Raw genomic sequence first — 27,868 nt, forward strand, 5'->3', positions numbered from 1 at the left:
GTGGCCGTCGCTCGCGGAGGGCGAGAGGGGGACGCGGACGGGGGACGAGATTAAGTCAGTCAGTCAGTCAGTCAAGTAGAGGACGGGAGCGAAGCGAAGCGAGGCGACGGATCGGTCGGTCTCGCGGGGCCATAAGGCAGGTCGGCGCGGCCATTTTTACACCGTTTACACCGCACGATGCGGCAACCGTGCGTGCCCGTTCGATCCGCCATTCCAAACAATCGGCGCGCTACGTGCAGCAGTCCTCGCAGGATGCGTCTGACGACGGTAGGCCGCGGTGACACCGCCGTGCTGCGTCGACGACGATAGGCGGTCCGCGTCGCGTCACGCTGCGCCAGCCAGTCGGCTAGTTGAACGGGCAGACGTAGGCGGCAGGCACGTACGCACGTACTCACGCACTTACGCACGCACAAGACGCGCAAGGCGGCGCGCCTGCGGCACGACGTGAGAGAGAGAGACGACGGTGACGTCGCGGAGGACGAGAGGACGACGGCCCGCGGCCGCCGGCGGTGGCAGTAGTGCTGTCGGTGGAGGTGCTGGACGACGGTGTCTCGCGCACAAACGTCGACGACGTTGGCGACGACGGTGGCGAGGGGCAAGAGGAGGAAGCGCGGAGGCGGCGCGGAAGGAGGCGGCGGAGAAGAAGAAGAAGAAGAAGGAAAGAGGAACGTGAGTCGCGCGGCGATAACGCGGGGAGGATGATAACGGCGCGCGCGACCACTATCGCCGCGACGTGGACGTCGACGACGAGCGTCATCACCATCGTCCGCGCGATCACGGCGACGTGCTCGGCACGACAGGGAACGCGGCTCTTGTGCGAACAGAGTTCCGCCGCGATACGTTGTGCGCCCTTATGTGCTCCGTGCGTGCCTGTGATTCGTAGTGGAGTTCGCCGACGACCATTCGCTCGTAGCGCGTGAGCATCCCTCCGTTGGGTGATAACAGTGCCGTCGACCGTGGGAGTTTCGTACTGCTTGCCCGACCTTCCGCACGCGTGCACTTTGGGCTTAGAAAGGGTGCTGTCCGATTGTACTCGCGAGTGCTTCATCTCGGTGTGCGCCGCTCTGTCATTTTCTCTTTTTCTCTCTCTCTCTTTCTCTCTCATTCTCTTTCTCTCTTTTTCTCTACTTCTCTTCCTTACTCTCTCTCTCGCGCGCGCGCGCGCGCGATCTCTCTATCTCCTTTTCTCTCTCTCTCTCTTTGCCTCGTCTGTCCCATCGGATCCGACCTGCGTGCGTGTTTCTCGCGTGCCTCTTCGCCACACGCACCCGGACTCTCTCCTCTCTTCCGCGACCACCGCGCGATCGATGTGACATCGCGCCGTGCCGTTAAACCGCGCTCTCGCTCGCGTTATCGCGACACGTTCGCGTCGCGCAAGAGAGCACCGAGGAGGACTCGTTCGAGAGCGCAGAAGAGGAAGTACATATATATCGGACAACCAGCCGCGCGCGGACGTACGCGTGACAGTGTGCGTGCTACAGTGCGTGCCAACGGCTACGTCTCGTGAGTGCGCGTATCTCGAGGCAGCGCGGTGCTTCTCTCTTTTTCTCTCCGCTCTCTCCCCCTCTGTCCCTTCCCCCGTCTCTCTCTCTCTCTCTCCCCCTCGTCCCGAATCCCCCCTCGCTCCTCCGGTGCCCTGCGCCCCGTCGTCCACATCGTCTTCCTTTCTTCCCTCCGGTTCTCTCTCTTTCCTCTCGTTGCCTGCCTACACTTTTCTTTCCTTCGGTTTCGCCTCTCTCCCCTGCCCCATTCGGTCGGGACGACCGTAGAATGCACGACAACGCCGCTGTCGTCTGCTCGCGTGCCGCCTTTGTCGTCGTCGTCGTCATCACCCTCGGCCGCGCCGCCCGTGTCGCGCGCTGATTACGGCGTCGGCCCGCGCGAGTGATCGCCCGCGAGTCCACGGACCTTCTTCCGGCAAAGTGTCGCGGTGAAGTTCGCGCGAAGATGGAGATCGAGGCGAAGCAGCGCAGCCAGAAGAATCGAAGGCGGGAGCGGGCGCAGCGCATGCTGGCGCAAAGGGAGAGCCTGGCGTCCGCTAAGCAGCAGCAACAACAGCAACAGTCCCAGCAATCGCGTCAGCGGCCGCCGAACGACGAGGAGGACAGTCACAGCGGCGAGGACGAGGACCCCGCCGGCGGCGTCGGCGGCGGCGGTGGGAACGGCGGCGGCCTCGGACTCGCCGCCAAGACCGGTCATCCGCGAGACGGCCACTCGCGACCGCCCAGGCCACCGCGACCCCCGAGGCCTCGCAAGAAGTCTTCCCTCGCGGCCGCCAACCAGAAGGAGCCACCTTTCGAGGAGGACATTATCGACGGATTCGCCATCCTCGCCTTCCGCACGTACGAGGAACTCGAGGTGAGTGGACGATCTTTTTCTTCTCCCGCGCGAGGACCAGGCTGCTAGGATACGAAAAAAATAAAAAGAGAGAAACGTGACGTACGCTCGCCGTCGGGTGTGCCATAACCTAAAAGCCTCCTAATCTCGCTTCGTTCTTCACCGAAATTCTTCCGACGGTAAGTCGGATTAGCATCGCCGGCGCGAACATTTCCGCTCATTCGGAAAAGCATTCGAAGCAGAAGGTGGTCGATGAGAAACTCGAACGGCTTACGCGGCTTGGTGATCCAACAATTAGATCGTCGTCCTTGTTACGCGATGCTTCGATAGTTCGAGTTGGCGGAGGCAGAATGTGACTCCGAGGGAGTATATTATTTTTGGAATTAACGCCAATTCTTTGCTCTTAATCGCTTTATTCATCCTTTGTTGGATTCGGCAATCGAAATGAATTTCGCGCATTTATACTGTTTTACATCATTCGCTCTATTGACTTCTGCTTCTATAGTAACGACCGTTCGAACCGTTGCTAGCTTTATACACAATTTCGCGATCGCCTCACGTTGTTTCTTCTTTTATTTTTATTTCAATACATGTCTAACTGAACAGTTATAATCGTTTTTATATTGTAATAAGGTTTATTTATAAGTTTTATTAATAATTCCTTTCTCATGCACGCAAAATACATTGTCCGGTCTTCTAACGCGCGACAAAAAATTACATTGAATAATCTAGTTAATAGACAAAACATTCTTGCTTCGCGATTTTCTTTTTACAAAGCTGAGGATAAGTTTCCTTTTTTTTTTCATAAATCCTCCTCTCTTGATTTAATAAGCTGTTCGAGTTTGCACGACCATTGAAACGCGGCACCTCGGATTTTCCGCTCGAAATAACAAGCCCAGTTACATGATCGCGGAAAAGTAAACACCTCGTTTATCGCGTCTCTCAATAATCGTTTCAGATTTATCGTACGCTCGCGCGAACATTCTTTTGTGGTGTGGCATACAAAATTGCTTCGGAGAATCTCTCACGAGCCGTTCGCGAATTGCTCGGTAACGGTTTTGAATTGAGAAGTCCATTTTAGAACTTTATTCTTTTACGTGGCTCGGAGAGGAAGAAGTATGAGAAAGAAAGAGCGAGAAAGAAAAGAAAAAAAAAAGGGCGGGGGAACTAGGTGGAATTTTGCGCTCCCATTACAAGGAGGGAAAATCCATCTTTTCCTGTCACGGAGGTAGTTGGACAATACGGATAAAAAGAAGTGGTTTTGTCTCCTGTACGTCACGGTATACGATTAGGGCGTATCGTCCGTGTTTGGTCAACTTCTTGAAAAGAAATAATGTCTTCCTCTCATTGGGGAAGGGTCCGTCACGCTGGTCCCTCTTAATCTGTCTTGTCTTTACGTGCTCTACTCGTCGCATGTTTACGATTTTATCTGTCGACGAAGATTTTTAATCTCGCTTATCGCCGGAAGGTGCCGAAAAGACGTTATATCATTCGGTGGGTCCTTAAAGATTCCTTTCCACTTGAAAAGCAGAGTTTCTATCGGAGTAAATTAATTTAGTTAATATGGATTTGTACGGACGCGTAGATACGTACACACGACCGCACACACGCGATGGAAATAAAACTTATTTGGTTATTATTTTCCCAGAGTCGAGGAAATTATATCAAAAAAAATTTAAAATCCGATAAATGTATTTATCAGTTGGAATAAATGTGCTACATGCATTTAAAGTTTATAAGCAGAATGTGAGATTAATTGAAAAATAATGGGTCGATTGACATTTCTAGTTAATTGAGATAATATAAATCGAATTTCGTGAAAAATTGTTGACAGTCCGGGGCTCAGTGGTTCTCAAACACTGCGTCTCACATGAGCTCCCTGCGCAAACGATGCATTATCATTTCTAATGAACGAAACACGGAAATTCCGTGGTAATTGGTCACATTTCAGTGATACATACTTCAAGTGTAAAAAAAAAAATACACGTAATTAGTACCGCGTATAGAAAAGAATTTCGCGAGTGAAGAAGAGTTAGGAATCGCTAGCGCGGATACGTACTACGGAACTATGAGCTCGCGAAGCGTTGAGGGAGGAAAAAAAGGTGGAAAATCGTGTATTTATATCGAGATAAGTGGCTTAAGTCAAACGGATCGATGTCGGATCATTATTTTCCAACAGCCGGACTGCTGAGAAATTACGCTGGGAATACTCTGGGCTTTCGCAGACCCAAGCACCGACCGCTTGCGCGGTCTAATCGCGGTCGAAGTTAAACCGACGGTCGTCCGCGCAACCGGCCTTTGGAACGCGCCACGGCGATATCGGCGACTGATAGCACAACGTTCGCCGGCGCTCCTCGCGCGAACAACGCGACTTCTACTTCTCCGCGTTGCGGTTCGTATCGCATTGCATCGCGTCGCGTCGTAATGCGTGTATACCGACCATTTACTTCGTGGCGTGTAACGGTATTCGCGACGCAAACTCTTCTCGCGTGAGTGAGCAGCGAGAGATGAAAATCCACCGTGTACGTAAGATTGCAAATTCTCCTTATTAAAAGCAAAAGAGAAAAGTGAACTAGAGGATCCGCTCGCAGTATTGAATATGACAATGCATCGTTTTCCTGTTGACTATACGCTGCAAAAATTTCTTTGGGTTTGTACATTCGCGTAACTGGGGAAGCAACTCGTGAGCCTGCAACTTGCACGATTTGTCTCTGAAATATGGAAACGTGTAGAACCGATTCTGCAAATTGTGATACTGATCTCTTCGATGTATGTGTATATACATGTGTGCGGGGGTGTATAAATGTATGTCATTTTGTGTAACGCGGGTTTAAAATTATACTGAAAATGATACGAGCACGTGTAATGTATCGAAGTCGCGGATAGATTCTTTTTTTTTTTTCTTTTTCTTTTTTTTTTTTTTTTTTAAACAAAATCAGGCAAGCTCACGATTGACGTAGTTAAAAGTACGATTGAGGGATTAACAAAAGTCATTCTAGCTGAAGATAACGAAGGTACGAACGTTCGAAGCCGATTCGAATCGATGATAAGAGAAATACGATCCGGACATATCAAAGATAGATAAGTCGCTCGTGAGAGCCCGATAAGAGATATCGCAAATTGCTCGCGAGGTGAATATTTATTTGTTCGCCATTGACATAAATTTACATTATAAAGAATTGCGACCTTGCCGGGTATCGTCGTTACGACCAGTTCGTTACTTTTTACTTGTCGAGAGAAAAATAACATTTTTTTTTTCCCCTGCGACTCAAAATCTCGCAACGGTCGGCTGGACGGTCGAAGGACAATGATGCTACTTCGAAACGTCTGAAAAGTCTTCCGGCGTGTAGGCTGTTACGCAAAGTTAAACACGGTAGAAGTAAAAAAAAAAAAAAAAAAAAGGTAATAATAATAAAAGGAATTGTGGGCTCCTTTGTTCTTCCTCAGTTTGTTCAAAAACTAGTTGTCCCGTTGTGAATGATTCTCAGCAGGAAAGCTCATCGGCGCATACGTCGTCGGGAGTGGCTCTTGAGAGTTTTATTCCCTTGCGAGCAATCTACAGGGAAATTTCCGGCGTACATTGAGAGCGACACTTAATGAGTGCCCAATTGAGAGTTTCGTTCTCTCCGAGAGTGATCCTCGATAACAAAACTCTCGAGTGCGCACTTCGCCTGGCCTCAGACGTATCGAGCGCGAGTCTCCTCTTGGTCTAAAACCGTCGATGTCAAGTATCCGTCCTGTACCCTCTGTTTTGATCGAGTAATCGAATGATTAGCGGCTTTCCACGTTCCTTTTATATCTGTTATATCTTATCGCCGACCGCGCGATGACTAGATGTTAAATCTCCTCTGTTAACGCAGTTGACATTAATCTAGTAATCTCGTTCGCTAGGAGCACCTTATTACGTACGATTAAAGATGAGTGACGATAATGACGTTCGCTTTACTGTAAATAAACGTCATTTATCTCCTCGTTGAAAAAAAAAAAGAAAAAAAAGCAATCTTTTTTTCTTTCACTTTTTTTTCTCAAGTAAAAACGTAACTGAGATCGAAGCTTTGCAATTATTTAAAAAAAAAAAAAACAGTTCTTTATTTAACTATCGTTATCACTGAAGAAAATAAAAATAAATATTCGATGAATTTACGTTGACTGGTGTTAAGCTTATCTCGCCGTGAGCTTTTTATTTACGGATTGGTTGTAAAGAGCGGAGGAAAGATCGCGTTGACGCTTTCTGCTTCCGCAGCATTGCCGAACAGTTCTGTCCGTGGCAAAAGACTTTTTTTTTTTTTCTTTTTCTTTTTTTATCGCGCGTCCTGAGCTCTCGTGATTTATGCGTCGTCGTTCGAGATTATTATTTCTTTTCGCTGGAAACGGTGAAAAAAAAAGAACTTGGCGCGCCGCGCATTAAATCCGCAAATTAACTCGAAGACACGCCGCGTAATTACGCGCGCACGGGCGCCTTTATCGTGATTTATCGCGGCCGGGAAGTTAATCGTTACATTTTATTATTCGCGCGGTCTTGTTAAGCGCGGTATCGCCGTTATTTTTCTCTCCCTCCTTTTTCAGCAAGTCGAAACACTGGGGCAATTTTGTTGATATTCATTTTTGGTACCACATACCGGAGGAGGCTGTTAAAATTTGTATCGCACCGTTTTATTACGACTTCATCGGTGCACCCGTACGTTAATAAAAGCGAATCTCGTATCGATCTCCTTTCATTCGCGTTTGTTCACCGAAAGAAAAAAAATTTTCTCTGAATCTAATAAACTCCGAGTATATTTGCAACGGGACACCATAACGAGATATTATCGTGTAATGAAATTCAGATTTTTGCTAAAATTAAACGATCACATTAGGAAACCTTATCGGGTTTTTTTTTTTTTTCGTGAAGCTAATGGCGTTATAAATCAGATGAATTATATATTTCTCACTCGTTCTATTTTTACGCCGTCTCATCAAGATATAAAATAACTATATTGATTAGATCTGAAAGACGGTTTGCTTTACAAATTGATAACCGCGGAGATAACCATCGCGAAGTTAACGTCATTATGATTATTTTTCGTCTCGTTAAAGGCGCTTGACGTTGCTTTTTAAGTAAATATTCAGCCAGTTCCACGATATGTAATACGATGTTGACCCTTATCGGCCGCCTTCCGTTTCCTTCATTTAATCACACGGCACTCGAGGGTTTCTTCGCGTATCGATGGAGCACCTATAGTTTATCTATCAAGGTTGCCTCGTGTTTATGACGATGGGCATCCGTGCAGCCGGCTTGAATCTGCAGGTGGCTCGCCTGTTGCAACCATTCACCCGCTCGATCGCAATGGTTTACGTCTATCCCGCCTTCGTATATCGCCACGATGATAAAAATATAACCCGTATTTATATAGAGCGCACCGTCGGCTTCTAAATAGTACGGTAGCGTCAATATTACCGGTTCTCGAGCGACACGAGGTCCGAAATGGATTTCTATAACGACGAAATTATTCGGCAGGGAGTCATTTTATGTATCCATGAAACCAAACCACCTCGAAATCTTTGTTTAGCGCGCTGTTCAACCGTATTTTAATATAATTTGCAAGCGATAAAGTTTTTATTTCGCTATTTTTTTTCTTTTCTTTTTTCTTCGAGTTTGCTTCGAATTTTCCGCGGTATCGAGAGTGCTATCGCGTAATGAATTTGATATTCATTAAAATTGAATAATTACGAGGCAGCACGTGGACGGTCATTGCGGTAATTCGTGTGCACGCGGTCAATCTTCGTCTTCTCCCGTTTACCCTTCGATAAACGCTTCCGTTTCACGTAACATAGCAATCGGCGAGCTGACGGGGCCTCTCTGGCGTTTCTCGCGATTGTTTTTCTTTTTGCAAAGGAGAAAAACGAATTGGAAGAAACGACATTTATCTTCGTACTGTCGTTTTACGAGACGGCTGCAAAATACGTATCACCATAGGTGACCGCTCATTATCATAATCATTACGCTCGTTGCGCTTGTTTATGCAACCGGCTTCGGTGTGTATGCGCGCTACTTGTAAATTTATCGCCTCATGCCTTCTTTTACTTTGTCGTCGTACACGATTGAAGGACAAGAGTGACGAAGCCGAGGTAAAACGTAACTCCTTAAACGATCAGTCGGTTTTTCGACAATATGAATATCGTAGCGCGCTTGAATAATCGAACAGGTAATTTTTTTTTTTTTTTCCTTTTTTTTTCTTTTTCCCACAAATGCCCTCGTCGAATTGATTTTTTTACTTAAATCGAGGGTGATAATAAAGCCGCTACAAGTCCGAGATTATAAACTGCGTTGATATACCCGCTAAAGAGTTTCTTGCACCGCCATTCCGATGCCGATTTTATCGTTCAGCGAGATGAAAGGGAATTGATTTTTTTTTACTTGAGACTTGCAATTTTCAGAAAAGCGCTTTTGCATTTTGATTTCCAATTGTACCTCGAGTGTCCGGGTGTTTTCTTTTTTTTAAACGCGCATCGATTTCAAGGATTTCAATCAATCAAAAAGCGCGTTTATTTTCCGTCGATGATACCGCCTGCGCAAGTAAACGAAATGTAATTCTTTTTGATACGCATTTGCTCTAGTATTTTTTTGGAGCATCGTGCAATCGTTGTTGCAACGCTGAAAAACAACCGGCGGTATTTTTTAGCTCCGTTGAAGCGCTTAAACGCCGAGGTTATTGTTATCGTGTGTGCGAATGACGGGACCGAGTAGTTCGCGGACCGTCTAAACGGGCCTGTCGATCACTCCTGAATAGATATATTCCGGCATGAATCGAGTTGCCGAAAGCTGCCGGGAGTTTCAAAGAGGCAAAGCGGGATTTTCGTTCGTTGACGGTCTTTATTTTCTTAATTAAAAGTACCACGGCGATCTGCTCTTTCTCTCTCTCTCTCTCTTTATTTCTTTCACGCCACAATCCCTTGCAAACTAAATAAAAAAAAAAAGAAAAAAAAACGCGGGGCTCGCTGATGTGACGAGGGAGCAGCACATCCGCTCTTCGTGAGTTATCGACGGCACTTCTCTGGTTATTGGAGCCTTCGTTATCGCGAGAACGCGATAAATAGAATACTTCGAAAGGTCCGTTCTGGTGAGCACGTTGCAACCACCGGCGCGCTATCTCGCTCGCTCCCTTTTTCTCTTTCTCTCATTCTTGCTTTCGCGTAAGACGCGGACGGGGGAGATTCGATTCCGTTAAAAATGACGTTTCCTCCGCCATCAGGCGTGACCTTGGTTTTCTTATTTCGAAATACCGCGCGGGTAAAACGAGCTGCGGAGCACACGGCGAACGGTCCCCGCGAGCGAATTTCGTTCGCCTGCCTGCCCGCCGCTAAACATTCGGTCTCCGATTTGCGAAATGTTTCGGGAGAGTGTCGTTCGGATTGCATTTGGCGCGTCCGATATCAAAGGTGCTATTTCGCTTCACCGTGTCCTTTTGCAATCGCCGTCGGCGCGCGGAAGTCGAAGAGGAGCGAGGAGGAGGGAAAGGAGATCCTTTTGGTATCTCCGATCCTGCCGGTATGCAAACTTCGACCTCGTCGCCAGGTGCCGATTCTCTCACAAGCGAGTGCCTTTTGCCGCCCGTTCCTTCCCGTTTCTTCCCGTTTATTTGCTTCCTCCCCCCTGATGTCGCGCCGCCGCCAGAAAAAATATCATCGCGCGTTAACATCGCCGTGAAATGTATGTGCATGCGTAATTATGCTGTAATAACGCTCCGGGGCATCGCGCGTGGTTAAACGCGCGGAAACGCGACCCCGCGCGGATTTTCCAACGTATCTTCCGTTGCATATTAAATGTCCGCGATTAATAACGCTGCAATTTAACGATTAACGTGACTACATTTTACGATACATATTTTTCTTTTTTTTTATGTAATTATTCAATCGCGCAACGCTCGGAATTATTATGCCGCGATAGATTCGCGTGTATACGTCAGTTACTCTAATGCAGCATTTTTGCTGATTGCTGCTTAACCGCGCACTTTTTATTTTTTTCTTTTTTTTTTCTTCCTACAAATTCCAAATTATTATATGTTTACAACGCGATCGATATCTTTTACGCCGGTATATAATGCTGTGGTTTGCAGCGATTTAACGGCTATTCGGGACAATTTATCCGAACAAAATCTCGACACAATAAATCGCAATATTGCGCGCCGTGATGAAAAAAAATATATTGGTCACCGACGAGGTTCGCTAAATTGGATTGAATTTTTAACGCCGCTTCCCTTTTTTTTTTCTGTTTTATTTTTTTATTTTGACTGAAAAGTTATACACCCGAAAGATCTATTTTGTACATATTTTTTACAATAGTCGATTATTAACCATGTGCTTTTGCCGTCGCCGTAGCGGCGAGAACTGATGGCGGATTTGAAAACGTGAAAGAGAGAAGGAAAAGGGCTGAGAGATTGCAGGTAGTTATTTATCGGCTCCCCGCTAAGAAGTGCATCTCGCTCATTTGCGCTCATGAGGGTCACGTTAAGCAGCGTGCGCTGAATAGAGCTTCGAGGGGAACTTGTCTTTTTAGTTTATTAAGATGTCCCGGGCACACCCTGCGTTACGTCATACCGCTCTTTTCTTCGGGGATATCGAGCCGATCGAAGAATCGGGCTTCATTGATCGCTCGTTGATCATTGACGCTGACGGCGAGGTTTTTTTTTTTTTCTATTGAAAAGCCGAAAGGCGCCGGGCAGATCGATAATCGTCGACCTGCGCTCGTGAATTCGGGATGAGGTCAGTGTCACGTTGTCTGATAAATGCGGTCGCGTCGTACGTACAGAGGGTGTCGACGCGGTTGCCGCGGTGTCGTTAATTGCGTTATTTACTTGGTGAATTTCAAATGGCATTTGTAACGGGCCGAGAGAGTGGAGTTTAAGAATTAATAGGACGTGACGCAAGGTATCTTAATTAATAACTCAACGAGGGATGCCCTCGTCATTATCACGGGGCGCGTAAAATATTAAACTAGCGATAACTTCATTAACGTTATTGATATTTGCTGCAACGCGAGTAGCAGATATATTATTCACGTGCGTGCCGGAGAGAGAAAGAAAACGGGGAAATTAATCGGCGTGCAATTATACGAGTTTATTCCTCGATGCGGACGGCAAGATTTCGAGCGTCGGCAAACCAGTAACGCGTGTAACGACAAGCCCGTTACGTCACGACGCGTGGACGAGCGCGATGATACGAAGGCCGTTTTTCTTACGCTGTTTTTTTTTTTTTTTTTTTCCTCCGCAACTCGCGAAAAAGTTATGCGTAAAAACCCAGTCGTTTCATTACAATATTGTTTATCTCGCTCCGCGAATGATGAAACACGTGAAACTTCACGTCAGGATACGATCGCGCGCGAAAAGGAAATGTGAATTTAAATTCCAGATTCCCCGGTGCACGTAGCCACCGATGCAAGGTGAAATATCGTCATACGCGGCAGATATACGAAATATACATTCGGTGTATTTCGAGGATGCGCGCGCGCGCGTTGATAAGACCCAGCGATAAAAGACCCCTGTACGTCACGAGGTTTCGTATTACTCGGTCCGGCGAGCGTTGTCCCGCGACTTCCTCGACAATGGACCAAATGTTTCGGAAACTTTCGTGTCGTCCAAGCGAGAGCTCTTTTCGCCGTACGCGGGAGAATAAGGGGGAGATACGGAGATAGAAAGAGAGAGAGAAAAAAAAAAAAGGAGAGAAGTGCTCTCGAGTTCGTCGGCCGAGAAACGTAATTTCGCGTCGGACAAAATCGCCGGTGCTCGCCGGATCATCGAGAGCTGCTCGGTCCACAATGTCGTTAGTCGTGCCGAGGGAGTGAGGTCAGCGGTGCGCCCGCACGCCACTCGATAAATCAGAGCCGCTACGCCGCGCGACGCGTGTCGGTGGCGCGGGAGGATCGGTCGAATTCTACCACACGATCCGTCAACAGAGATCACCCGGATGAAATAGACGTCGGATACATCGACTGCCTGCGAAGGCCTCTCGAGAACGCAGGGCTCGGTCGCCGAATTAGGGACGATACACCCGGAATGCCGCGGTTCCGTTCCCGAAATCTGCGACAAGTCCGTAAGAAAGTCGACTGCGAAAGTTTGACGCGAAAACGTTCTACGTAACAATTTGTTTGAGGAACACATTCGAAACTTGCGTCGCACTTTGCTTCACTATTATTTCGAGCATAAACGGCGATTGTACAAAGTTATACTCTTTCGGTACGATATAACGTTAGAGATTAAACTGAATAATTCAAGTGGCCGTTTCGTTGGATTTTAGAGAAGAACAATTTCGCGAAAGATAAATTTAACGTTTTTATACATCCCTTTTTTTTTTTTGCTTCTTTTTTTTTTATCGTAGAATTTAGCTGTGTAAATATCGCGTCTCTTCGCGGTGAAATATTCCCGACAGACGCTCTATCCGTTTCCGTTATCTATCGTATTTTCGATGCACACCGTTCGCCACGATTCCATTTTCATCTCGACGCACGCGAAAATGATCACCAGAGGGGTTGTGTAATAATTCGAAGTATATGCGCAATTTTAGCGCCGGTTTGAATAACACTGAAATTATTGTCTAAAACAAAATCCTATTTTTTCTGTGATATTGAACAACAAAGTTCACTGTTCTACTTTTACGATTATTATTATAGTTTATTATTATTATTTTTTTTCCTTCTATTGCTTTGCGCAGTAATTCGTCGGCATCGCTTGTAGTTTATTAAAAATAATAAACCCGACGAAATCGGCAGTTCGTTAATTGCCGTATGAGCGGTAACAATTGGATGACGCGTAGCAAGCTAATTATTTTATAATTAAGCATGCGCTTTGAGTTATTTTACGTCCAGCGATTTATAAAAATTACCAGAATACTCAAAGGCAACAATGTAATTGACTATCATCGGCGAGTAATTCTATTATCCCGCAAATTACGCGATACAACGATGAATGTGTAACGAGGTAGCATATTTTAATAATAAATCAAAACACGCTCGATCGGCTCGTGCTCGCTCTCTCTCTCTCTCCTCTCGCATCGTTATCCTTTAAATCCCCGGGTTATTAATAAAAACTACATTACATTTATCGCTTTTAGTTAATTATACAAAAGCTCTTATTAATACTGGTAAATAAATGAGATTCGACCATACCGATAGCAAATACACGAGATCCGTTGGATAATTACCAACGATTAATTATCAACGATATGATATCGAGATACGCTGCTGGCGAATAAACGCGCTCCGTAAATAAACATTTCTATTTGTTTGACGAAAAGCATACGTTTTCGCGTTATCTCGCCGTACATGCGCACCCCGCGAAACGTGCGTGACACTTTTTTTTTCTTTCTTTTTTTTTCTTTCTCCCTTTTTTCTTTCTTCTTCGCGTGCTTTAAAGAGGGTTAAAAGGAAAGGTTTTAACCGCGAGCGAAGATCGATGGACACACCGTGTCCGGCGACAAAGAAAGTCTCTTGCACCTGCATGAAAAGTAACCTACTTCTTTCCGTAATTCCCCAAGATACGGAAGAAAGTCCACGTCTTACTTTCGTGTCTTTCTTTGTGTCGCGCGGTCGTTACTTTCGCAGGAGAGAGAGAGAGAGAAAAAAAAAAAAGAATAAGAGAGGAATCCGTGCAACGAGAAACGATGTACGTGCTTCTAGGATTTTGAAGAGCCTCAGATACACCAGATATATGGTATCGCGAAGAGATTTACGTATTCCTTTAACATTTATGGAATCAGCCTCCAAAGATAAATCGATATCTCTCATTCCGTTCCAGAGCGACCCGAGGGTTTACACGATTAAAGTATCTTAAACTCTCGGTACGAAATACGACGTGATTATTCATTTACAATCTTGAAAAGAAAGTTATTAAAATATCCCGACACAGTTGCGGTGGACTTTAATGAATCCGATAGAGACGCTAATAAGCTTTATTGCCGTTCGTTATCGCACGTTACGTAGCCGATGGCCGACGTTCCGCTTAAATAATCAACGACGCCCGATTAAAAAGGTTCGACTCTCGGCACGCAGGCGGATCGAAAGGATTGACAATTTCCCTCCGGAAAATTGGCGTGCATTACCTGCACGCGGAAGCGATCAGGCGGGTAGTGTTATCCGCGATAAACATTAAGAGATAATGACGAGCGGAGCGCTCGGTTCTTCCGAGCCGTCGTTTCGCGCGATGACCGCGAAAACGCGAGAACGCGGAATCCCGCGTGTCGAATGCGCGGTAATAACTGACTGAATACCGGTATTTGCCGTGCAAATCGGCGAGGGATTTTCGCGCGGGATGATAGCGCCCGGGACTTTATCGCCACGTTTACACCGTGCTAAATCTTTTACCGCCACCGGTTTGTCGGACCGCTATTCCTTTTTTTTCTCTCTCTCTTTCTCTCTCTCTCTTTTTCTCTCTTCCCCGGTCGGCCCTTTTTTCTCTGTGTCCGCCTCTCTTCCCTCTTTTTTTTTTCTTTTTTTTTTTTCGTTTACGTCGGGATAAATGGTTTATTGCCCACCGATCCGGCCGGGCCAGTGGCGTAAGCGAATGGTCCACGCACTCATGGATGTCTGACGCGTAATTCTCAGCGGGATGGGAAAATCTAATGCTTCAAAGACCGTGCTTCAAACTAGGACGCTAAGTTGAACTTCTTAAGGATGCGTTTTACGGGTATTCGCACTTTTAGGAACGTACACAATGGAAAGCGTCGCTTTACATTATCGCTGTTAGATAATCCCGCGTATCTTTCACAATGTTTCCTCCACTTGCCGCAAGAATATCTTAAGATACCCGCGGTCGTCTTTCTCAATAATGCATTGTTGTTTTAACCATATTTGTTATCGGCTGGTTTTTTTTTTCGCTGCACAAATTATTTAAAAACGAGAAGCGATAAAACTATCGGTCCGATAGTTCCGTTGATACGTTGCGGACGTTCGTGTACGAGGTCAACCGCTTAAGTGGACATGCATTGACAAGCCGAGTAATAATGCAAGTTTGTCGATCGGAATAACGTCGGGTTAAGGCTCGTCGTGCTCCTCGTGATCGCACTTTTCTCTCTCCGTTTGTCGTTTTAAACGGCGAAAACGTAGCGACGCGCGATAAGAACTTCTCCCGTCCGCGAATAATGGGCGAACGAGTTGCGTCGTCCGTGATCGTCGCGTCCCATCGATGGAGTGGCCTGACAATATTTCCCAACACGCCGCCGTCGTGTATCTGTCGTTTAACCAAACAACTCGATCGTTTTCCATTTATTATCCCGCGTAGGCGAGCGGTTGGATCTTCGCGATAAACGCCTGGCGCAACAAGCATCCTCTCTGAATTCGCGAATGCTCGGAATAGACGCATCAATCTCGCGGAGATAATAAATTCGCGTGTTCCGAGTTTTTTGCCTTTTTTTTTAATATTTTTTTATTAATTTAAAACTACTGACGGTGTATTCAACTAAAAGAACTGTTCGCGAATTAAGCTCGAAATCGGAGAGACGGCGAGCTACTCGCGAGTAGATAACTCGCACAGTTGAAAGTTCGAATCAAGTATTTGTACATTGCACTTTAGCACTTAATCCTTGTATTTTAATATAGTAAAAATGTTTACGATTGTATATCAGAGAGACCGGCGAAATAAACGTTCGAGGTGACTCGCTAAATAAATTTATTCCCGTTCGGGATAATTCTCTCTCGTCGCGGACGTAAGAATTCCGATGCAGGGAATAAAGCGACAGGAGAGATACGTAGGTAAACTCGCTGGTGATCATCGGTGACGCTTTCTCGCGTGAAACGGGAACACATTCGGGGATCCTTCCATTTCGCTCGATCACCGTAATCGCGATGACGTGCGTCGCTAATGAACGAATTATGACCGCGCGAAATAAGCGCGCGGTAATGCGGCACGATGAGCGCCCGTAACTCCGCGAGTGCAAACAATGCTCCGGGTTGATACGTGTTTACCTTCATATAACTTTGGACGGACGCCAAGCGCCGATTCGCCGCGTCAATTCCCTACTGGCAAGCCGCCGAAATCTTTGTCGAGCCATATGTCCTCGCGCTACGTTATGTCAGCCACTCGCCGGGAAAAGTGTGCGGTGTGTAATACGTTACGCGAAATCTTTCGAGTTGCGGTGGCGCAAAAGCGGAAAGAGAGAGCCGCCGTTGTCGAATTTAACGCTCGTTACGAGTCGCGCGTTATCGAGTGATTTATCGATGCCTCCCGCCGCCGCTCTTTCGGAAAATCTCTCTCGCCGTGGCGCTCGATAGTTTCTGTCAGCGGGAACGAGGCGTAATTCAGCAGATTCGCCTTGCGCGTTGAAAGTGCGGCCGGGATCCATCCGGATCGCGTGTCCCGCACTTCCGCGCGGGAGTAAACGGTATCGTTCCGCGACGGCTTTCAGTTTTATTTCGTCGGATGTAAATCTGCCGCGCGGCGCGGCGTCGTCTTCCTCGTCATTCCCGCGGACGATTTACGACGGCCGTAAAAAAATGCGACGTCCACGCGGATCGGTGCCGTCCCCATGTTTCACTCGGTAAATACCGAAGAAAACGGGACCCCGGATATGTAATATTTATACGGGTAATAGGAAAGTGGGAGTCGGTCATTTCTTCGCGTACTCTTGACCCACAATTCGCGGTTCGATTCGTCAAAGTGCGCGAGCGGAGCCTGCGTGCCGTCTATGGCACGTCATCCCGACCGGATTATTAACGGCGAGGTGATTCCGTTAACGCTTAATTGGAAAGGCAAGTAGGCGATGGGATCATAGAGAGTCGATTGCCGAAAAAAAAAAGAGCCCTTTGTGCAAGCAACGCTTGGCTCTGGATACGTGAAACTCTCCACTCGCTCGTGCAGAGCTTTATCGCGTCGAGATGAAAATAAATATACATATAAATTTAAATACCGGCATGAATATTATAGATTTAATTTATGCCCGCGCGCTCCGCCTGCGTTTTCACAACCTGTGATTTACGCGTAATTATTTCGTTCGTAAACATCGCGAGCAGGATTAAAGTGCGCGATAAACCCGCGAGCAGTATTAACGCGTCCTGTTTGACACGGCCATAAGTGAACAGCCTCTCGCCGTCCCCGTGAAAATTTATAGAAATTCCGTCTCGAGCAGCTTCACCGAACGTCGAGAAATCGATTACGTATCGGCCGGCGGTCGCTGGCAAATTAGCGTGGGGCGCACCGTAACGATATCGAGGGGACACGCGCGTTGTTTACGGGGACGCGTCATCTCTGTCCGCAGATTCACGGTGAATTAACGATACGATCGCCTCTTCCACCCCTTTCCGCAAGATTGTGGGATCCCGGTCGTTATCGCCTCGCCCCGCGAGTGCATTAATAGTCGTTTCTCGCGGAGTAAATCGCATGGGGATCTGTCCGCCGTTAGCGCTCGCTCTCGTACCTGGCGTACGTACGCGCGCGCTGCACACAGACGCATCCGGGCGGGAGCGCATTAGCGTTGCCACGCGGCGAATGCACGCCGATCACGCGGAGCGGCCGGGCGGGTTGATTAGAGCAAGCCCGGGGTCGTGTCAACATAACGAAACGGACGGAAACGCGGCAACGCCGCGGACGAACGACTTTGGTAGCCGGTCGGGTTCCCGAATGCACGCACGCACGCACTCGCTCACGCTTACACGCACGCACGGGGCCCCACGGTGGAACGTCCGCGCGTCCGAGAACGACCTTCCCTCCGCGCGATTCGCACCGTCGGAGCCAAGGAACTTCGCTCGCCGTGCCGCGCCGTGAAAGTTTCTATCTTGTTCTTCGCGCGCGGCGGCTCTCCGAGATTCCTCTCGCAAGACCGGGGTCCAGTCCGAGATCAAGTCGAGCGCAATCGGACATCTGCCGGTTTTCAAACTCTTCCGCCCCTTTCCTTTTTTTTTTTTTTTTATATTTTCGACTCCTCGCGCATTTACCGCGCCCAGAGAACGAATGTATATCGATAGACTCCCTGTGAATAGTCTTGTTGACTTTGCTCGTGCAGAGTTTGCACCGGGAAGCGGAAACGCAGCTTTTATTACCGCATGGAAAAGGAAATCAAAACTTCGAGCCTGGAAAAATAGAAAAGTTGAATTACTTTTTGAAAAATGAAATAAGAATCTGCGAAGTACGAAGATACTTTTTGAAATTTTTACTGAAATGACTTTGGAAGTATTTCGAATATTCGAAATAAGCTTTATGATGAGGATGTTTCTTTCGCTATTTTTATCGTGTTAGTTAAAGAAAATTGGGGTGTAGATCCGCGCGGTTTTACTCGTTTCGACATATGTGCATACGCATTAATTTCACGCACGCGTGGCTGTTGAGACAATCGATAGATTTCACTATTCATTGAATGCCAAATGGTAAACAAGTCGTTTGTTGGAAAAAGTGTGCCTGCCCGATTGTGTTGCGCGTCCAACTTTTCACCTCTAGTACCTTTTTCTTTTTTTTTTTTTTTTTTATTCACGAATACTAATGGCTTTTACATCTCAATACTCGGCGCAACATTGATTTTTTTTTTATCGTGTTTTTGTTTGCGACAAAAGTTATGCCGAAGTAAATATGAAAAAAAAAAATGCATTTTTATTCATAGTCCATTTTGTTTTTAGACCGCGTTCGCAGAATTATCGATAATAGCGTGCACTTTATAGCCCTGTAAGACTCGCGTATCATTTAGACGTCGTATAAATCGCACAGTCACACGAAAAGAAACCGGGAGAGGCAAGGTGAATCGGGAGATGAGAAACGCGGACAAAAATTATATGTTTAATAATATGCAACGTTACGTATCGTGATGTGAAGAAACTACGTTACGCCGGCTGTAATGTCTGTGTCTTACAAGAACGAACGACGTTTATCTCGTCGCGTTGCTTCGAGTGGCATGAGCCGTGACTTGCAGGAAAAAAGAAAAAAAAAAAGGAAAACAAAAGAAACGGAGAAAAAGAAGAGGGGCGGCAGAAACGACAAAGCTTAAAAGAATTTTTTCACCTGCACATAATTACACACGCCACGTGTTAGTTTTTCTGTCTTCTTTTTATTTTTTTTTCCTTCGTTTATGCGGACGATTAATTGTAATTAAGTTCTTGCCGTTCATACCCGTAATAGGATAATCTTGAGGACAGGACGACAGAGGCAGCAGCTCGTTACAGGATCAACGAGTCATGTAATTCGTCGGCTCGAATCGCTCGCGTAATTACCCCTTTCAGCGGCCAGTTTTTCTCTTCCGCCCGAAGAGGATCGTCCGTCCGGGCTTCGCGCGGATTTTTCCCGGAGGAACTCCTCGACGTCGCAATATCGCGATATGAGCAATCGCGTGTCATATTGCAACGCGTCTCGATTACGGGCAGCCTGTAATGAATTAGCCCGGCGCGTTTCTTGCGAAAGGCAGCGTTGTGACACACCTCCGGCGAGAACCATGGGGGTTTTGCGGAATGAAACGCGTGCATGGGTCTCTCGTGCCTGCAAAACGCGGGAGAAAGGATTTAATCATTGTGGATATACATGATGATAGCGTACACCTCTGTCCAACGCGGTATTAACGTCAATCAGGATGTACTCGCTCGATTTTTTTCGAGCAGGCATTTATTACGCGCGCGCGCGCGTGCACGCACGCACGCACGCATGTGGAACGAGTCATACGACCTTTTTACACATACCTGTATTTATCTGATATAATCGTCGAGATATATTTGTACTATCGAGCGATCATTGCCGAGTGCTTCGTTCCGTGTATTCAGGCGGCGAGCGTTGCGGACGCTTCGAAATCAGATGATGATCGTTAATTATTCATTAGAAATTGATACGAGGTTTATTCGCGGTTGTAAACAAGGTAAATTTAACTTACGCTACGAAACTTACGCATTTTTTTTTTTTCTGTATAGAAAAACAGATGTTAGAAAAGTTGTAACATCGCGTACTCCTGTAAAGCTCCATTTCCGAAGTGACGTCTTGTTTGGCTTGCGTCTACGAGTCCTGTTAATCTCAATCGCGTCGTTCGGACACGATGTTCTATCTCTAAGAATAATGCGCGTCAGCTGATTCGGTTCATCCGTATGAATGAACGAGCGGCTTGCCAACTGTGATACGGCTCATCAATCATGTCTTGGCGGGTTCTGAAAAGACGAAAAAAAAAAAAAAAAGGAATTAGAAAGGAAAAGACTGGGAGGGAAAAAAAAACGTGCTGTTTCGCGAGATTGTTGCCGGTCTCGAGGGACACTGTTTGTAGTGGAACCGATCGACGAGGCGAGAATCCAGGCGTGCTTCTCGGGCGGCTTCCGACGATCCCGACCGGCCCAGCCGCGAGGGTTTTATTCAATTAATTCGCGTCGCCGAGGAACACGCGATCCAACCGCGACGGAACACGTCCTAGGGGGTTTCGGCTCGCAGTTGGCACACGTGCGCAGGTAGAGTGCGGTTTTTGCTGGGCCGATGGTGGTGGTGGCGGCGGCGGCGACGGCGACGACGGTGATGGCGATGGTGGTGGTAGCAACGACGACCGCGGCGGTGGTTTTTTGCGCCAACCGCGAGGTCTAGTGGCTTTTTCCCTTCTTTTCTTTGGTACCCACCCGTGGCAGAAGGAAGGGAGAATGGCGGGCGAGGGAGGGAAAGGTGAAAGAAAGAGCGCGGCGTCGAAGAGAAAGAGAGAAGAGATAACGCAACGCCGCCGCCGCCGCCGCGAAAAAAAGAAGGGAAGCCGGGCGTGAAGGGAAAGAGAAAGAGAAAGAGCGATCGGACCGCTGCTCCGCTCCTTCCAGCTGGCCTGGCACGAAGGAGGCCTTGTCGCGCGGCTGCTCGTTCGGTCAATGTCTTCTCTTTCTTCCTCGCTCGCTCCCTTCTCTCGCTGCCTTCTTCTCTCTTTCGCTCGCTCTTATCCTTCGTCCTTCCCGCCGTCCCTTCGTGCCTCTTTCTCTCGTCCCTCCGCTCCCCGCTCTCTTTCATCGTTCCTCCCCACCCGGTCGTGCTCCCGTGCTGCATCGCGCACACGAGACACGGGTGCCTGCGAAATCTCTCTGTCATCTTGCGAACGAACGCCCGTCCGCGGCCAGAATTATCCCGTGCCTGCGCGATCGTGAAAAATCAGTCCGTCGCGCCCGAGACGCTGCCGTCGCCGCCCGTCGTCTCCGTCGGCGGCCGGATCCGGTGCCGCGGATAACCGGTGACATTGCTTCGGCCGAAGAACGCGGCGCGTACGGAAATGTGTATCGCGGTTTGAAGGCCCGTTCCGTGGGCAAGGAGGAGGCGTTCTCGTTCGAGCTTTTTCCGCCGGCGGCCGCGCGCAACAGCGTGAAAGTTCCGCGATCGTACGCCGCGGACTCCTCGGCGCTCGCTCTCGCTCTCTCCTGCCTCGACCTGCACGTCGTCGATGACGTTCCCGATGCCGTCATCCGCGTTGACGCCGTCCACATCGTTGCTCTCGTAACCGGGCTCCGTTTTATCTCGCCGGGTGTTTACGTGACAGGGTGCGCGCGTACCGCGGTGCGTGCGCGCGGCAGTGCGGTGGTGCCTCGCGATCGCGCGTCTCGGCGGGAGCATGGCTCTCGGCGACGTCGTTGTCATCGCCACCGAACGTTAGAAGCGGCGGGCGCGAAGAATGAAACTCGACACCGCGGTCTCCCGGGCGAGATAAGCGGCTGCTGCGGCGGCCTGGCCCGATCGCGGCGACGCTTCGCCGTTTATCGTGACCGCAGGTGGGCGCATTTTCCGTATACTCGCGAGGGAAACGATTTAAACGCACAACTTCGTCTAATTTAGATTAATAAACATGGTGCGCGTACTATAGCTCTCCCTCTAAAAAAATTTTTTTTTTTTTTTTAATAGCGACGGCGACGTTTCCACAGATTTTTGGCTACTTACGTCATAAATTCAGATAATGCAAATAAAACCTCTTGCTAAATGTGAAATTAAAATTTACAACGATATAGATTTTTATATATAATGTGACTGCCGTAACAATATGATTGAACACAATACAAAGAACTACATATATAAAATATTTGCTTCTGTATAAGATTTTTTAATGTGTTTAATGTGTGCACAGCACGCACACATATATGTATATTTTGTATAGATGGGTGAGTGCATAAGTCTTATACATGTTTTCTTTGTTTGCAGAGTGCAATAAAGTTAGCTGGTAAAAATAATGTCAAGAAGCTGCAGTCGCTATCAATAGTGGAGGAAAAACCAAAGGTGGATACGGGACAGAATAACAGGCACAACGAGCATCACATCAAAAACAATTTCAAGCACAACCATTACGTACATAATTCCATACTGACACCCTCGACGCTAAACCAGGTAATTGAATGATCTTAATTAAATCGCGTCAAGAGTTAATTTCAGTGACATATGTCGGTGAGAATGTGATAGATGTGACCAGTGATATATCGCAAATTCGTTTTGCAGGGCCTAGATGCAGGTACAAGCGACGATAGTGGTAGAGCGTCTGAACAATTGCATGGCCCTGGTATACCTAGGGATTACCAGGACGCAGACAGTTCTAGGGACCATCTCAGCGATGTAAGTCTTGTGTGCTGTAATTACATTATTTAAAATATATGCAACGAATATTTCATGTTTTTAAAATGTGACGGCCCCTCGTTTAATTGATCAATGTTTTTTATGAGCAATAAAAAATTATTACAATTTATTCACACTCGCTCTTCTTTTATAATACAGGCTAGCAGTCATTGCAGTTCGGGTAAAGGTTATATCGTAAGTATCTGCATATTCCAGTCATATGTATAATGAAAAGATTGCAAGTTAATTTTTATATTATAGTAATAAGTGTGACGATATATTAATTTATTATTTCGTCGTTTCAGTGTGATAGTGAAGGAGAAGACGATAAGGTACGCACGTTTACTTTAAATACTTGAACATTTTGCAAAAAAAAAAAATAATAAAAATTTAATTTGTTTTATTAATTTATTATCTTTACATTACAGGGTTCGGATGCCGAATCTACAACCTTTGAATCTCCTACCCCACCACCTCTCACACGTAAATGTAAGTAATACTTTTGGAAACGAAAAATATAATTATTAATTATAAAAAATATAATAATTAATTACAAATAACGTTGTTGTTAATTTATATCTGCGTAATGTCTTGTCTCTAATTTTCTCTTTTTGCTTTTAGACGAGTTGCCGTCTTCTTCGCCACACGTTTTACCACCCACAAACGGGGCAGGCGGATCTCCACCGGACACGGGTGGTCAAACTTCTAATTCAGCAACGATTGCTATTGCGGCTATACCACCTCCTGTGCCTGCATCTGCACCAGTTCCAACAGCGCCGAGTCCTCCCAGCCCTACGTTGCCTCCACACATATCCCAGCCTCCTGTAAGTAACTAAGCGTCGCAAAAAAACCAACTTTTTTTCTTCTGAACGCAGAAAAGAAAGTAACATTTGTTGTTAATGTATTTCAGATGACTAGTCCTTTGGCAGCGAATCCACGTGCAATAGCTCCGCAACAGCGGCCAGCTTCCCCTGCTTTGCTACCACCCTCCTTATCCCAACAACCTCACACTACGATACCTGCATTACATCCACCGATTGGGCCTCTCGTTTCGAGTCATACAACTAGTCCAGCAGTAGCCAGTTTAGGTGTTACGCCGGCAGCACCATCGAACGGAGCAGCCACCACGAGTTATCCACCGCCAATTCCTATAGCCGCATATCCGCAAACGCAACCATCGTACCCACCGCTCTATACTCCGTACAACGCTTTAAATCACAGCCCGTATCTTCCACCTGCGGTGCCATCCCCTTCTCACTCTGTTTCATCACGCGCTGACGTGGTAAGTTACACGCACTGTATTTTATACTATTGACTACTTTTAATTATGTCACTAATGAATATTATTTACTTTAAGTATAAAATTCTGAATTTTTATGACGAGAATAATAATTATATTTTAGAGAGGGAGTAGAGCTTCCCCTTGTACCAACATAAGTAAGCAGACTATAGGAAATAACCTCGCGAGTCACAATAATACTCCACTGAGCGCTGCCACTACAACATGCGTGTCCACTATAACTAATACAGTTACCACGGCAAATACAATCGCTCATAGAGACATGGTGGCCTGCAGTTTATCCGGACGAAACAATAACTCTCCACGTGGACATAGTCCGAATCGAGAACGAGATAGTTACAGGTAAAATATTTTCTTCTGATCGCAGCATAATGACCATATTTATTAAAATTGAATAATTCGATAATTAATAATATCGAACATTTCTAATAATTGTAATGTTTGTTACAGCAGTAACGTGAGTAGTCTAAGCCGAGGCAGCATAACGCCTGTTAGTGTGCCAAACACCTCATCTCCAGCCAATTCTAGTCTACCTGCATACACCAAGTCACAAGGTTGGATTAGGTAAGCTCGAGCAAGTTAAAATTTTTTAATAAAATTTTAATAAAAAATAAATTAATTTTGTAAATAAAAATAAAAAAAAATTTAATAAAAGTAAAGCGCAAAAACAATAATATTTTATTACCAAAAATAGTAGCAACGCAGCTTCCCAGCTGTCTCCAGCAACAGTTACATCTGTTCCGAGGCCAACTCCACCACCAGTGCCGCTCGGCATACACACGTTTCCGCCACCGATGTTTGCAGCGCCTTTACCACCACCAGTGTCTAGTTCAAGCCCGCATACTTCACTGCCATCGCTTCCTCCACCGACGACTAATCCCAATCCATTTTCCGCAGAGTCTCTGTTTCAAACAAGTAAGCTTATAATCTGACTTTCTTTAATACGGTGTATTCTACGTGATTATAGACAGACAATAAATGCACTAACCAAAAAGAAGGGGTGACACATGTTGCAGGTCAAGCAGAGGCTCTTTTAAGGAGAGAACTCGATAATAGATTCTTAGCATCTCAAGACAGAAATGTTGGAGTTGGAGTGGCAAATTTGGGTCCACCGGCATATCTTCGAACAGAAATGCATCATCATCAGCATCAACATACTCATGTACATCAACACACAACACCGTTGTTGCCAACAGCTGCAGCGTCAACGCTTTTTCCACCTCCAATTGTAAGAAATAAAAAAAATTAAATTAAATTAATGTATTGCATTTGTCAACATTAAATTATTTAACATGAATTGATGTTAAACAAAATGTCTTTTAATAGTTTAAGGACATTCCAAAATTGGGAGGAGTCGAATCGCCATTTTTTCGTGGAAATTTAAACCTTTCTGGTTATTCTGGTTTTAATACTGGTCTTCTTCATCCTGGAATTGGTCCGCCTTCGACACCTTTCGTGCCACCTAATCATTTGACTCCGTTTGCGCCAAAGGTACTTTTATATAAAAGAAAATTTTTAATAATTTTTTTACATTTTCTAAATGTTCAAACATTTGATTTTTAATCCAGAAAAGTGGAAAATGGAATGCAATGCATGTGCGCATTGCGTGGGAAATATATAATCATCAACAAAAGCAACAGGCTGAAGCTAAAGCAGGAAGTGTCGTTAGTACCAAAACTGAGTTATTGAGACCGCCGGGCCATCTTTATCCAGGGGGACCAGCCAGTAGTCTTGGACTCGGTGCACCATCAATGGCACCTCCGTTTCCTACTAACATGCCGTCTGCCCATCCTGCACCCCCTCCATCTCATCCTGTCGGTTTTCTGTCTACAACGGCCTCACATTTAGGTAATAGAGGTAACAAACATTCACATTCATTCTCATTTGCACGCATTCACATTTATAAATACAGTGCAGTAAAAACTGCAATATCATTTTTAATTTTATTTGCATTATAATTTTTTGTTTTACAGGAGCAGGAATATCTCCTTTCGGAAGATATCCTTCAACGTTTGCTACAACAAATCCTAATTTTCCAAATCTCTCAACTTTTCCGCCTAGAGAAATGCCACCTTTAGGTGGATTAGGTGCGGTGCATGATCCATGGCGAGGGTACGTATATTAAATATTAATTATCTACATTTTTATTGTGCGCATACTTTTCACCGGCACACATATATGTAAAATTCAGATTACAACGTGCTACTACTGGATTTCCGCAAACTACTGTTTCATGGGGTTTGAAACCGGAACCTCCAGCGATAGATAGGCGCGTTGAGTTGGAGGAACGGGAGCGCGAGCGAGAGCGGGAAAGAGAACGCGAGCGAGAGCGTGAACGTGCCGAACGGGAACGCGAGCGTATTAGACGTGAAAGAGAACGAGAGAGGGAAAGAGAAGAGCAACAGCAACGCGAGAGGGAAAGACGAGAGCGCGAGAAAGAAGAGAAAAGAAAGCATGAAGCAGCCGAACGAGAGCGAGAAAGACGCGACAAGGAACGCCGTGAAATGGAAAGGCGTGAAATGGAACGTGAGAGACTACTTCACCAGAATCGACCTCATATGATTTCCCGAGATCGTTCGCCACTTAGGAACGGCTCGGCACCTTTGGATACCGGGGAAGTGCGTGTAAAGGAGGAACCACGTAGCAAAGACGACGAAGTTGTAATGCTTCCACGACCGCCAGTACCCGGCCCCGGAACGACAGGGTCCGCACCAGGACCTGGACCAAATCCACTGCCTGATCCAAGATCTACATACCATCATCCACATCCACATGCTTATCTTACAAGGCATCCACACAGTATGCCTGCTTCACATTCTATGCCGCGTAGCATGCTTCCCACTTTAAGCGCACATCCAATGCAACATTTTCCACCGCCATCTGCGCCTACCGGTCAACCGGGAGCTCCTTGGCCGAGCGATCCTTTCCGAGAGTACCGGTTCGACACATTGCAACAGTTACGATATAACCCATTAGTGGCGGCGTTCAGAGCCGAAGAAGAGGAACGGGCGAAATTGTATGCCGGTTATGGTGCGCCGTCGGTAAATACACTCAGGAGTAAGGATCCTAGTCCAGGTCCGCTCAGCAATTTACATATGCATCACAGAGCAGGACCAGGCCCAGGAGTACCGACACGTCCGCTTGAAAACACTCTTATGCATGCGGATATTCACAAGAAAGAGGACGGATCGCAGTCTCGATGATACATCGCTCCGGCGTCCTCGGTTTCTGCGAGCGAACGCACTGATGGGCCGACTTTTTGAGCACCTTACTCAGTTAACACTCGAAGCTCGGTGCTGATATTTTGCTAACAGAGAAGAAGCGTTATTTAAAAATAAATAAATAAAAAATGTATATAGATATTATATAAATATATAATATTTATAGTTATCGCTAAAGAAAAACGGAAATGCGTAGAACTATGTGAAAACATAACGAAGATGCCTTGTTATTAATGCTGGTGTTCCATCAATATCGGCATCTGAAAATAAATGACGTTTCGTGAAGAAATTACGGAGGCATCGCTGATGTATCACAAATAATTACGCTGTCGTTATGTGATTTCTGCAGTTTCAGTGATCTGACTGTCTGTAGTGATAACGAGCTCTAATTATTACGACGATAACTATGCGTACATTTTAAAAAGTATCGTGTGTAATATTAATAGTTATCATAGAACGTGAGGCGATGGCTACGTAAAAAAAAAAAAAAAAAAAAAGAATCCAAGTTAGGAAAAAGAATTAAGCGGATC

At 46.3% G+C, this 27,868-nt stretch overlaps 1 protein-coding gene across 6 annotated transcripts; it reads left to right on the forward strand.

The window, feature by feature from the left end:
• The first annotated feature begins 163 nt into the window (after positions 1-163).
• On the forward strand, positions 164-27,838 carry Tay (tay bridge). Of its 6 annotated transcripts, none has more exons than XM_070672771.1 (16): positions 164-2,358; positions 22,413-22,595; positions 22,704-22,817; positions 22,977-23,012; positions 23,123-23,149; positions 23,246-23,306; positions 23,439-23,641; positions 23,728-24,099; positions 24,221-24,459; positions 24,571-24,681; positions 24,812-25,032; positions 25,113-25,345; positions 25,444-25,608; positions 25,686-25,974; positions 26,091-26,229; positions 26,309-27,838. In XM_070672771.1, the coding sequence occupies exons 1-16, from the start codon at positions 1,948-1,950 to the stop codon at positions 27,318-27,320; spliced, it is 3,816 nt and encodes a 1,271-aa protein (XP_070528872.1). In that variant the 5' UTR covers positions 164-1,947; the 3' UTR covers positions 27,321-27,838. The 6 variants fall into 6 exon arrangements, with proteins under 6 accessions (XP_070528872.1, XP_070528871.1, XP_070528874.1 ...); XM_070672770.1 differs by having other exon boundaries at positions 166-2,358; positions 24,568-24,681; positions 25,116-25,345; XM_070672773.1 differs by having other exon boundaries at positions 166-2,358; positions 24,568-24,681; positions 25,116-25,345; positions 25,686-25,965.
• Positions 27,839-27,868: the final 30 nt, after the last annotated feature.

Source organism: Cardiocondyla obscurior, linkage group LG26 (assembly GCF_019399895.1).
Source record: "Cardiocondyla obscurior isolate alpha-2009 linkage group LG26, Cobs3.1, whole genome shotgun sequence".
Classification (NCBI taxonomy): Eukaryota; Metazoa; Arthropoda; class Insecta; order Hymenoptera; family Formicidae; genus Cardiocondyla; species Cardiocondyla obscurior.

Bases quoted from the DNA above. Each gene is read 5' to 3' on its own strand.
- Tay (XM_070672769.1), top strand. From the start codon at position 1,948: ATGGAGATCGAGGCGAAGCAGCGCAGCCAGAAGAATCGAAGGCGGGAG. The intron at 2,359-22,412 runs GTGAGTGGACGA...CTTTGTTTGCAG, and splicing joins GCACGTACGAGGAACTCGAG to AGTGCAATAAAGTTAGCTGG. The intron at 24,100-24,220 runs GTAAGTTACACG...ATTATATTTTAG, and splicing joins TTTCATCACGCGCTGACGTG to AGAGGGAGTAGAGCTTCCCC.